The 15,162-nt window shown below is 32.2% G+C and overlaps 1 protein-coding gene across 2 annotated transcripts in view; it reads right to left on the bottom strand.

The window, feature by feature from the left end:
• Nucleotides 1–15,162, bottom strand: part of begain (brain-enriched guanylate kinase-associated) — an 81,423-nt gene that overhangs the window by 18,937 nt on the left and 47,324 nt on the right. For both annotated transcript variants that reach the window (XM_084743033.1, XM_084743032.1), the window contains exon 5: nt 12,671–12,778. In XM_084743033.1, the coding sequence (XP_084599159.1) occupies nt 12,671–12,778 (108 nt within the window). The remainder of the gene's footprint in view (nt 1–12,670; nt 12,779–15,162) is intronic.

Below are 15,162 nucleotides of genomic sequence, written 5' to 3'. Positions count from 1 at the left end.
GAGAATACATACATACATATGACCATGCATACATACATATGAGCATACATACATATGACCATGCATACATACATATGAGAATACATACATATATACATACATACATACATACATACATACATAAACACATATGAGCATACATACATACGTACATACATACATACATACATACATACATATATACATATATATGACCATACATACATACATACATACATACATACATATATATATAAATTCTTTTTATAATTCTTTTTAATTTAAAATTTAAAATGAATTGTGACTTCTTGATGTTATTGAATATTTTTGCATATGTTTATGAAATAAACAATGTTCAAATTGGAAAAGGAACGTTCTTTTTCACTTATGCACTATTATGGTACAATGTTGCCTACAGGCAACGAACCCCAAAATGTTCCAAAAAAAAAAAAAATAAAAATGAAAATAAAATTTCTTCAGATTATGTTTATTTAGTCTATTTTGAGACATAAAAACACATTTCCCCCACTGGCATCATAATGTGTACCATAGAGGGATATGACCATACATACATACATACATACATACATACATATGACTGTACGTACATACATACACATACATACATATGAGCATATATACATACATACATACATATGACCATGAATGCATACATACATACATACATACATATATACATACATATGAGCATACATACATACATACATACATATGACCATACGTGCATACATACATACATACATACATACATACATATATACATACATACATACATATGACCATACATACATACATACATATGAGCATAAATACATACATACATACATATGAGCATACATACATACATACATACATATGAGCATAAATACATACATACATACATATGAGCATACATACATATGAGCATACATACATACATACATACATACGTACGTACATACATATGAGCATACATACATACATACATACATACATACATACATATGACCATACATGCATACATACATACATACATACGACCATGCGTAAATACATACATGTGACCATACATACATACATACATATGAGCATACATACATATGAGCATATATACATACATACATATGAGCATACATACATACATAAATACATACATATGAGAATACATACATACATATGACCATGCATACATACATATGAGCATACATACATACATATGACCATGCATACATACATATATACATATATATAAATTCTTTTTATAATTCTTTTTAATTTAAAATTTAAAATGAATTGTGACTTCTTGATGTTAGTGAATATTTTTGCATATGTTTATGAAATAAACAATGTTCAACTTGGAAAAGGAACGTTCTTTTTCACTTATGCACCATTATGGTACAATGTTGCCTACAGGCAACGAACCCCAAAAACTTCCAAAAATAAAAATAAAAATAAAATTTCTTCAGATTATGTTTATTTAGTCTATTTTGAGACATAAAAACACATTTCCCTCACTGGCATCATAATGTGTACCATAGAGGGATATGACCATACATACATACATACATACATATGACCATACATGCATACATACATACACACATACATACATACATGTGACCATGTATACATACATACATATGAGCATACATACATACATATGAGCATACATACATACATACATATGAGCATAAATACATACATACATATATACATACATACATACATACATACGTACATTCATATGACCATACATACATACATACATACATACATACATACATACATACATACATATGACCATACATATATATGACCATGCATACATACATACATATGACCATACATACATACATACATACATACTTATGACCATACATGCATACATATGACCATGCATACATACATACATACATACATATGACCATGCATACATTCATATGACCATACGTACATACACACAAACATACATACATACATATGGTCATACATATGACCATGCATACATACATACATACATACATACATACATATGAGCATACATGCATACATACATACATACATATGACCATGCATACATACATACATGTGACCATACATACATACATACATACATACGAGCATACATACATACATATGACCATGCATACATACATATGAGCATACATATGAGCATACATACATGCATACATACATACATATGAGCATACATACATACATACATATATATGACCTTACATACATACATACATACATATATATATAAATTCTTTTTATAATTCTTTTTAATTTAAAATTTAAAATGAATTGTGACTTCTTGATGTTATTGAATATTTTTGCATATGTTTATGAAATAAACAATGTTGAAATTGGAAAAGGAACGTTCTTTTTCACTTATGCACCATTATGGTACAATGTTACCTACAGGCAACGAACCCCAAAAACTTCCAAAAATTAAAAATAAAAATAAAATTTCTTCAGATTATATTAATTTAGTCTATTTTGAGACATAAAAACACATTTCCCTCACTGGCACCATAATGTGTACCATAGAGGGATATGACCATACATACATACATACATACATACATACATACATACATACATACATATGACCATACATGCATACATACATACATACATACATGTGACCATGCATACATACATACATATGAGCATACATACATACATACATACATATGAGCATACATACATACATACATATGAGCATAAATACATACATACATATATACATACATACATACATACATGTGACCATGCATACATACATACATATATACATACATACATACATTCATATGAGCATACATACATACATACATGAATACATACATATGACCATACATATATATGACCATGCATACATACATACATATGACCATACATACATACATACATACATACTTATGACCATACATGCATACATATGACCATGCATACACACATACATACATACATACATACATATGACCATGCATACATTCATAATACCATACGTACATACACACATACATACAAACATATGGTCATACATATGACCATGCATACATACATACATACATACATACATACATACATATGAGCATACATGCATACATACATACATACATATGACCATGCATACATACATACATGTGACCATACATACATACATACATACATATGAGCATACATACATACACATGACCATGCATACATACATATGAGCATACATACATGCATACATACATACATATGAGCATACATACATATATACATACATACATACATACATATATATGACCATACATACATACATACATATATACATGTATATATAAATTCTTTTTATAATTCTTTTTAATTTAAAATTTAAAATGAATTGTGACTTCTTGATGTTATTGAATATTTTTGCATATGTTTATGAAATAAACAATGTTCAAATTGGAAAAGGAACGTCCTTTTTCACTTATGCACCATTATGGTACAATGTTGCCTACAGGCAACGAACCCCAAAATCTTCCAAAAATAAAAATTAAAAATAAAAATAAAATTTCTTCAGATTATATTAATTTAGTCTATTTTGAGACATAAAAACACATTTCCCTCACTGGCATCATAATGTGTACCATAGAGGGATATGACCATACATACATACATACATACATACATACATACATACATACATATGACCATACATGCATACATACATACATACATACATGTGACCATGCATACATACATACATATGAGCATACATACATACATACATACATACATATGAGCATACATACATACATACATATGAGCATAAATACATACATACATATATACATACATACATACATACATGTGACCATGCATACATACATACATATATACATACATACATACATTCATATGAGCATACATACATACATACATGAATACATACATATGACCATACATATATATGACCATGCATACATACATACATATGACCATACATACATACATACATACATACTTATGACCATACATGCATACATATGACCATGCATACATACATACATACATACATACATATGATCATGCATACATTCATAATACCATACGTACATACACACATACATACAAACATATGGTCATACATATGACCATGCATACATACATACATACATACATACATACATACATATGAGCATACATGCATACATACATACATACATATGACCATGCATACATACATAATTGTGTCCATACATACATACATACATACATATGAGCATACATACATACACATGACCATGCATACATACATATGAGCATACATACATGCATACATACATACATATGAGCATACATACATATATACATACATACATACATACATATATATGACCATACATACATACATACATATATACATGTATATATAAATTCTTTTTATAATTCTTTTTAATTTAAAATTTAAAATGAATTGTGACTTCTTGATGTTATTGAATATTTTTGCATATGTTTATGAAATAAACAATGTTCAAATTGGAAAAGGAACGTCCTTTTTCACTTATGCACCATTATTGTACAATGTTGCCTACAGGCAACGAACCCCAAAATCTTCCAAAAATAAAAATAAAAATGAAAATAAAATTTCTTCAGATTATGTTTATTTAGTCTATTTTGAGACATAAAAACACATTTCCCCCACTGGCATCATAATGTGTACCATAGAGGGATATGACCATACATACATACATACATACATACATACATATGACCGTACGTACATACATACACATACATACATATGAGCATACATACATACATACATACATACATATGACCATAAATGCATACATACATACATACATACATACATATGAGCATACATACATATTAGCATACATACATACATACATATGAGCATAAATACATACATACATATGAGCATACATACATACATACATACATACATACATACGTATGTACATACATATGAGCATACATACATACATACATACATACATACATATGACCATACATGCATACATACATACATACATACATACATATGACCATGCGTACATACATACATGTGACCATACATACATACATACATATGAGCATACATACATATGAGCATATATACATACATATATATGAGCATATATACATACATAAATACATACATATGAGAATACATACATACATATGACCATGCATACATACATATGAGCATACATACATACATATGACCATGCATACATACATATATACATATATATAAATTCTTTTTATAATTCTTTTTAATTTAAAATTTAAAATGAATTGTGACTTCTTGATGTTATTGAATATTTTTGCATATGTTTATGAAATAAACAATGTTCAAATTGGAAAATGAATGTTCTTTTTCACTTATGCACCATTATGATACAATGTTGCCTACAGGCAACGAACCCCAAAAATTTCCAAAAATAAAAATAAAAATAAAAATAAAATTTCTTCAGATTATGTTTACTTAGTCTATTTTGAGACATAAAAACACATTTCCCTCACTGGCATCATAATGTGTACCATAGAGGGATATGACCATACATGCATACATACATACATATGACCATACATACATACATACATACATACATACTTATGACCATACATACATATGACCATGCATACATACATATGAGCATACATACATATATACATACTTATGACCATACATGCATACATATGACCATACATACATACATACATATGACCATATATACATACATACATACATACATACATACATACATACATATGACCATACATGCATACATACATACATACATGTGACCATGCATGCATACATACATACATATGAGCATACATACATACATACATACATATGAACATACATACATACATATATACATACATACATACATACATACAAACATACATATGAGCATACATACATACATGTATGTATGTATATATGTATGTATGTATGCTCATATGTATGTATGTATGTATGTATGCTCATATGTATGTATGTATGCATGGTCATAAGTATATATGGTCATATGTATGTATGTATGTATGCTCATATGTATGTATGTTTGTATGCATGGTCATACGTATGTATGTATGTATGTATGCATGTATGGTCATATGTATGTATGTATGTATGTATGTATGTATGTATGTATGTATGTGTATGTATGTATGTACGGTCATATGTATGTATGTATATATGTATGTATGTATATATGGTCATATCCCTCTATGGTACACATTATGATGCCAGTGAGGGAAATGTGTTTTTATGTCTCAAAATAGACTAAATAAACATAATCTGAAGAAATTTTATTTTTATTTTTATTTTTGGAAGTTTTTGGGGTTCGTTGCCTGTAGGCAACATTGTACCATAATCGTGCATGAGTGAAAAAGAACGTTCCTTTTCCAATTTGAACATTGTTTATTTCATAAACATATGCAAAAATATTAAATAACATCAAGAAGTCACAATTCATTTTAAATTTTAAATTAAAAAGAATTATAAAAAGAATTTATATATATATGTATGTATGTATGTATGTATGTATGGTCATATATATGTATGTATGTATGTATGTATGTACGTATGTATGTATGCTCATATGTATTTATGTATGTATGTATGTATGTATGTATGTACGTATGTATGTATGCTCATATGTATTTATGTATGCATGTATGTATGTATGCATGGTCATATGTATGTATGTATGCATGGTCATAAGTATATATGGTCATATGTATGTATGTATGTATGCTCATATGTATGTATGTTTGTATGCATGGTCATATGTTTGGCCATATGTATGAATGTATGCTCATATGTATGTATGCTCATATGTTTGTACGTATGTATGTATGTATGTATGCTCACATGTATGTATGTATGTATGCTCATATGTATGTATGTATGTATTTATGCTCATAAGTATGTATATATGTATGTATGCTCATATGTATGTATGTATGTATTTATGCTCATATGTATGTATGTATGTATGGTCATATGTATGTATGTATGTATATATGTATGTATGTATGTATGTATGTATGTATGCACGTATGGTCATATGTATGTATGTATGTATGTATGCTCATATGTATGTATATATGTATGTATGTACGGTCATATGTATGTATGTATGTATGTATGCGTGCATGTATTTATGTATGGTCATATCCCTCTATGGTACACATTATGATGCCAGTGAGGGAAATGTGTTTTTATGTCTCAAAATAGACTAAATAAACATAATCTGAAGAAATTTTATTATTATTTTTTTTTTTTGGAAGTTTTTGGGGTTTGTTGCCTGTAGGCAACATTGTACCATAATGGTGCATAAGTGAAAAAGAACATTCGTTTTCCAATTTGAACATTGTTTATTTCATAAACATATGCAAAAATATTCAATAACATAAAGAAGTCACAATTCATTTTAAATTTTAAATTAAAAAGAATTATAAAAAGAATTTATATATATGTATATATGTATGTATGCATGGTCATATGTATGTATGTATGCTCATATGTATGTATGTATGCTCATATGTATGTATGTATGCATGTATGTATGCTCATATGTATGTATGCATGGTCATATGTATGTATGTATGCTCATATGTATGTATGTATGTATGTATGTATGCATGGTCATATGTATGTATGTATGTATGCATGTATGCTCATATGTATGTATGTATGCATGTATGTATGTATGTATGCATGGTCATATGTATGACCATATGTATGTATGTATGTGTGTATGTACATATGGTCATATGAATGTATGCATGGTCATATGTATGTATGTATGTATGTATGTATGTATGCATGGTCATATGTATGCATGTATGGTCATAAGTATGTATGTATGTATGTATGTATGGTCATATGTATGTATGTATGCATGGTCATATATATGGTTGGTCATATGTATGTATGTATGTATGTATGTATGCTCATATGAATGTATGTATGTATGTATATATGTATGTATGTATGCATGGTCACATGTATGTATGTATGTATGTATATATGTATGTATGTATTTATGCTCATATGTATGTATGTATGTATGTATGCTCATATGTATGTATGTATGTATGTATGGTCATATGTATGTATGTATGCATGGTCACATGTATGTATGTATGTATGTATGCATGTATGGTCATATGTATGTATGTATGTATGTATGTATGTATGTGTGTATGTATGGTCATATCCCTCTATGGTACACATTATGATGCCAGTGAGGGAAATGTGTCTTTTGTATGCATGGTCAAATCTCATACATACATATGAGCATACATACATACATAGATACATACATACATACATACATACATACTTATGACCATACATACATATATACATACATATATATATATAAATTCTTTTTATAATTCTTTTAAATTTAAAATTTAAAATGAATTGTGACTTCCTGATGTTATTGACTATTTTTGCATATGTTTATGAAATAAACAATGTTCAAATTGGAAAAGGAACGTTCTTTTTCACTTATGCACCATTATGGTACAATGTTGCCTACAGGCAACGAACCCCAAAAACTTCCAAAAATAAAAATAAAAATAAAATTTCTTCAGATTATGTTTATTTAGTCTATTCTGAGACATAAAAACACATTTCCCTCACTGGCATCATAATGTGTACCATAGAGGGATATGACCATACATACATACATACATACATACATACATACACATGACCATACATGCATACATACATACATACATACATGTGACCATGCATACATACATACATATGAGCATACATACATACATACATACATACATTCATATGAGCATACATACATACATACATACATATGACCATACACATATATGACCATGCATACATACATACATATGACCATACATACATACATACATACATACTTATGACCATACATGCATACATATGACCATGCATACATACATGCATACATACATACATACATATGACCATGCATACATACATACATGTGACCATACATACATACATACATACATACATATGAGCATACATACATACATATGACCATGCATACATACATATGAGCATACATACATGCATACATACATACATACATACATATGAGCATACATACATACATACATACATATATATGACCATACATACATACATTCATACATATATATTTAAATTCTTTTCATAATTCTTTTTAATTCAAAATTTAAAATGAATTGTGACTTCTTGATGTTATTGAATATTTTTGAATATGTTTATGAAATAAACAATGTTCAAATTGGAAAAGGAACGTTCTTTTTCACTTCTGCACCATTATGGTACAATGTTGCCTACAGGCAAAGAACCCCAAAAACTTCCAAAAATAAAAATAAAAATAAAATTTCTTCAGGTTATGTTTATTTAGTCTATTTTGAGACATAAAAACACTCCAAACATTTTTTCCCTCACTGGCATCATAATGTGTACCATAGAGGGTTAATTATTTGGTAATTATGGGGGACTTCTGGAGGAAATAATTATACAGTGATGTAATGATAGCAACAATAAATAACAATAAAATGTATCAATTTAGTATTTGTGAGGTATTTATAAGTTAATTATGGGTCATGAGGGAACAAAACAAGAAGCGTGGCATGGCTGGGGCAGCAATTATTTTATGATAGTACAGCATAGAAAGTGTAGTGTACATAATGGGCTGTATTCTTTTGAAAAATTGGGACAAGTAGCCTACTGGACAAGAAATTCATTGATTTAGTGACCTGCCAAATCAAAGGAACAAATTCATTTATTGAGGCAGGTGGAGTTTAATTAGTTAGCACGTATTTTTCACCTTGGCTATATTATTTCACCAGGTTGACATGTATTTTTTATGTGGAATACATCTTCTATCTGTCCAGTGCGGTCGGTGCTAATTTTATTAGAGTTGTCTGAAACAGCGCATTCACTTTATCTGCACCTTCCAGCTGAGGGTGAGCTAGTGCAGCATTATTTATCTCTTTCTCTGTGCTTTCGTCCTATAATGGATGGCTTTGAGATTTCTTTCACTTAAATTTCAGAGCAGAATGAGGGTGGTCTATTGGCTCAGCAGATGTTGGGTTTTATTGTTTGTTGTGTTTCTGAATGCATGTGTTTGTGTGGGTGTTTAGCTAGTTTAGTTCACTTTCTTTTGTTCTTCCCCCTCTGTGAAATTCATCCACTCATTCAGGTCAGTTGTGGCTGGACTGTAGTCTCCCTGCGCCTCTGTCACACCATCGCCCTGACAATACATCCCGTAACATCAAAGCCCGTTCCCTCTGACAGTTTCAGCGCCCACGCCAGTTAGCAGTGACCGCTTTTTAAATCACTGTATTTCTTTTCATTTTGTTGCCAGGGGACATTTAGGCTCCCTGTGGTTTTTGTGGACGTTCAAATGAACCTTTGAGACCTTGCTGATGCCTTAGTTAACAGGAGTTGTGAGTTGTGTTTCTCCAGGGAATGTCAGCCAACAGCGGGTGGCGAGCCAGTTTTTGTCAGGTCTTAACATACTGTATGTATTTCAAATTAGGGCAAAAAATGTGCTTTCTGTCTCAGCTTTGACTATGTGAATGGAATATTAACAGTTTCTTGTGGCTTTGTTTAAACTTGCTATTCATGCAGTCCAATAATGAGTAATAAGTATGGACTGATTGTGAGACAGAGACTGAAAGAGACACAAAATGACGACATACAACAACGCCACAGCTGTTTTGTGTCTCAGTTTTACATCTCTCTGTGATTGTTTAGTGTATCTTTGTGGTTGTTTTGTGTCTCTTTGTGGTCCTTTTGCATCTCTCTGGTTGTTTTCCATCTCTTATGGTCCTAATGCATCTCTTTATGATTGTTTTGCATCTCTCTTTGATTGTTGTGTGTCTCTGTGTGGTTGTTTTACATTTCTCTGTAGTATTTTGTTTAGTTTTTTGTGTCATTCTGTGTCTCTTGTGCTTGTTTTGTGTCCCTCTATGGTTGTTTTGCTTGTCCTTGTGGTGTTTTTCCTTTTGTTTGTGGTCATTTTCTGCCTGTGGTTGTTTTGTCTCCTTGTGGTTGTTTTGCATGTCATTTATGTTGTTTTGTGTATTCATGAGGTTGTAGTTTGTCTGTAGTAGTTTTGCATCTCTTTATGGTCATTTTGCGTCTCTATGGTTGCTTGCGCCTCTTTATGGTCATTTTGTATATCTTTAGGATCATTTGCCTCTCTGGGATCATTTTGCATCTCTTTGTGGTAGTTTTGTTTGTCTTTGGGGTGTTTTTGTGTTTTTTCTTTTTTGTAGTTGTTTAGAAATGTTAGCAGTCACTTCAAACAGAGGTTCTGGTCCTGGGTCTGGTAGTAATCCATCCATGGTAATAACCTATTGTTGATTAAATCGTTTTATCACTCAAGGGTAATACAACTGTAATACATTTTATTCACTATGGTGAACTTCTTTTTTCTGTCAGGTCTCAGGCATCATGACACATTTGAAAGGTTATTTATTTTATCCCATGTTATAAGCAGTAAATTTAAAGCTTGCTCTCTGGAGGAAATCCTTGCTCTGTCGCTACCGGCTCCGAAGGGACAAATTCTCCTTCCACTTAAAATGAACCTTGACTCCAATCAGCCTGGCCGAATCTGAGGGGATTGTCAAAATACTCTATAGCTAAGAAGTGCTAAAACTGCCATGGACTAAAGAGAGAAAATCTAACCTAACCTGGAGCCCCCCTGTCGAAAAAAACAGTAAAATCACTTCAAAGAAAGTGAGGCACCCGATTGCCACATGCCCCTGAGCTCAGATCCACGCAGCCCCAGCTCCAAATTCTGGCAGCCCTGAGGATGCCCATTGATTTCAGTATAATCACTATAAAACACCCAGTGGCTTAGAGTTAATTCCTCTATCTGCTGTGCCTCCTTGAAGCACAAATATCCAGGATGGTGCACAAATACAGTGGATATGAGACTTTTAGCAACAGTGGGTTCACAGAGAAGGCTGCCAGTGTGACAGGACAAACTGTTTCCATCAGGAAAAACAGTTTTTGAAGAACTGCCATTTCAGTCATTTGATTTTCATAGTGGTTGTTTTGCTTTTTTTGTGGTTGTTTTCCATCTCTTAGTGGTCGCTTTGTGTCTCTCTGGGATTATTTTAAGTCTCTATGATTGCTTTGTGTCACTTTTTGGTGGTTTTTCATCTCTGTTTGGTCATTTTGCATATCTTTATGGTTTTGTGTCTCTGTGGTTGTTTTGCATCTCTTTTTGGTAATTTTGCATCTCTTTGTGGTCGTTTTGCATTTCTCTGTGGTCATTTTGTGTCTCTTGGTTGGTTGTTTTGCAGAAATGCAGTGGATATGAGACTTTTAGCAACAGTGGGTTCACAGAGAAGGCTGCCAATGTTACAGGAGAACATGTTTCCATTTTGAAGAGTTGTCATTTCAGCCAACTGTTCTTTCAGACCTAACAAGACTGGATTACCAACGAGTCAAGGAAAGCAAACACCCCAGGGCTCCAGACATCTGTGGCCCTATATGCTCCAGGCTACTGCTTAATTTGTGAGCCTGCAGAGGAAATATAATCTGGGCATGTCCTCAACTGGAGTCTCATCACAGGAAAAGGTTCAGACATTGTAGAAGTGGGAGCCCTTATAACATGACGCAAGCCTTGGTACTCACATTGTCCTCTCTGAGTTTATTGATGGTGATCTTCGCCTCCATGAGATGGTTGTTGAGGACAATGATTTCCCGACTGAGGGCTCTCTTTTCCTCTTCATGGTGGTGGGACTGCAGTATAACAGAAAATCAACAGGGGAGAGAAAAAAAGAAAAAAACAAACGTAAGTGGTAAGACAGAGTAGATGATAAGAAGAGGCGCAGGAAAGTTAAGGGTTAAAGGAAAGAGTTGAGTGTTCAGATAACAAGAGAAAGACGAGGGAGCCAAAGTTGGAGGAGCGAGAAAAGAAAAACAAGATGATAGAAGAGGGGAAGAAAAATGAGAGGAAGAGAGCCTTAAGTCACTATCAGTCTGAAGCCAGAGCCAGCAGCAGGTCTTAATTAAAAGAAGATTACACTTGCCAGCACTCATATCATATCAATTACTCTGGGACTAAGAGAAAGAGAAAGGAGAGAGGAAAATAAAGAGGGAGAGAAAGACAAATGAAACACTCGTTCTATTTTCAGTGATTACTGTCAAAGAAATGCAAAATGGCTTTACTGGAGTGACGTTTTAGCCCCACTAACAGTGGCGCCTAATGATGCTGATGTCTGCTGGTTGGCTGGTCTGTCTGTCTGTCTGTCTGCATCCTTTTATCTTGACAACTATATATACATTGTTCTGCATGTCAGCACAGGCATTCATGGTGCAGAGAGGATTATTCCTAATGATTTTTTGGTGGCCCTCTTTTTTAAGTGGTGTCACAGTCTCAATTTCAAAACTTATTGTACTGTGTTACAGACAAGTTCAGATAAATAAGCCAAAACACAGATGATAATAAAGCAAAAGTAGTAATAGCTTCTAGACATAAAGGGAAGTTTGCGGTCATGGTTTTAAATTGTCCACTTGATAGGAGAGTATTGATTTTTAGCCCGTGTTAATAATAATAATAATGATAATAATAATAATCACAATAACTTGGATTTATATGGTGCCTTTCAGGTACCCAAGGCCACTTTACAGAGTCTGAAACAAAAAATAAAGAAATCAATACAAGATCAGAACAGCAATAACTGCCAGACACGTGTGAAGCTAGTTGCCGTAAGCCTTAGTGAACAAGTGGGTTTTCAGAAGATTTTTGTAAAGTGTTGAAGGTCATTCCAACAATTTGGGGCACTGGAAGAAAAGGCTGACTTTCTGTGTTGCAATCCAGCATCAATTAGATGTGAGGAGGAAGCTTTCCAAGTTCATAGAAAAACTGTTGGATCAGATCAGTATCACTTAGGAATAATGTCCATATCATGTCATTCCACACCACGATTTATGTCCAGTGTATATTTAGTGTATATTTATTTGTATATTTAGTGTTGTTGCAAGGAGTGTGCCTTTCCTCTTGACTGACTTCTATGATCTGCGAGGTGAGAGTCACATGACAGACGGACACTACTGAAGGCGTCACTAGGCTAGTTATCAGTTTTCTATTTGTACTGACAGAAGAAATACACTGTACACGTAAAATACTGTACATCACAGGGAAAACAGTGTCAAAGCATTTGAATAAACCTGCTGCCTCTGTTACATTTTGACAAATTGTGATTCATATGTGATCAGTGCATTAGCTTTTTTCAGCGTGGTGCATCTTGTAATAACTTCCATTTTGCCAAAAAGCACACTTAATACATTTTATTTAATTCCTTCAAAGCCAATATACTGGTAGGTTCCATATTTAATTATTTCAAAGTCTTCACTACATACAAAGACAGCAACTGGAAAGTCTGTTTGGAGATATAACAGAATAAATACCTCACATGTTAGCGCATTAGCTTGCTATCCATAGTGTGAGTGCCACTGGACTAAAACAAGGCAACAATGACTGTAATTCAAGTTTTTTCAGAATAACCCAGTATCAGCGTATTGCCTGGCAATAGGCTTAGCTGGTTAAGACTTTATACAAATAAAAATAATATTAGACTATTTATGACAATATTATCTCAAAACTGAAATGTTACAATATTTACTACTTTATAGGATCCAGAAATACAGAATAAAAATTTTGCGTCCTTCCCTTCCCTCTTATGATATTTTTGCACGTCACTGGAAAAAAATCCTTGAAATCGTCAAATACTATATTATGTTCTTAAATGTTTCAACTTTCATGCTAGAAGAGATTTTCTTAAAATTTAACTTATTCTTTCAACGTGAGAATCACAATATATTGATATGACAAATATATGTTTTGTCAAGATAAACAGACAGATAACAGTCCTTCAGGTGCTCAGATTCGTAGAAACTCTAAACTTGCAGTTCACAGCAATTTATCAAACTCAGATGAAGGTAAGACTGATGAAACTAATGTGGTTCAGTCAAAATCTCCATGTTATATTGTGAGCTGCAGTTAACATTGCAGCCTCTAGGGGCCAGAAGCGTGTCCTTTTGAGTAATAAATTGTATTTTCTTTTTCGTTGTCACACACACACACACACACACACACACACACACACACACACACACACACA

Source organism: Lutjanus erythropterus, chromosome 18 (genome assembly GCF_056507025.1).
Source record: "Lutjanus erythropterus isolate fLutEry1 chromosome 18, fLutEry1.hap2, whole genome shotgun sequence".
In the NCBI taxonomy this organism is placed as follows: Eukaryota; Metazoa; Chordata; class Actinopteri; order Lutjaniformes; family Lutjanidae; genus Lutjanus; species Lutjanus erythropterus.
Note: the sequence above shows the minus strand (reverse complement) of the source record. Positions and strands in the feature narration are given on the sequence as shown.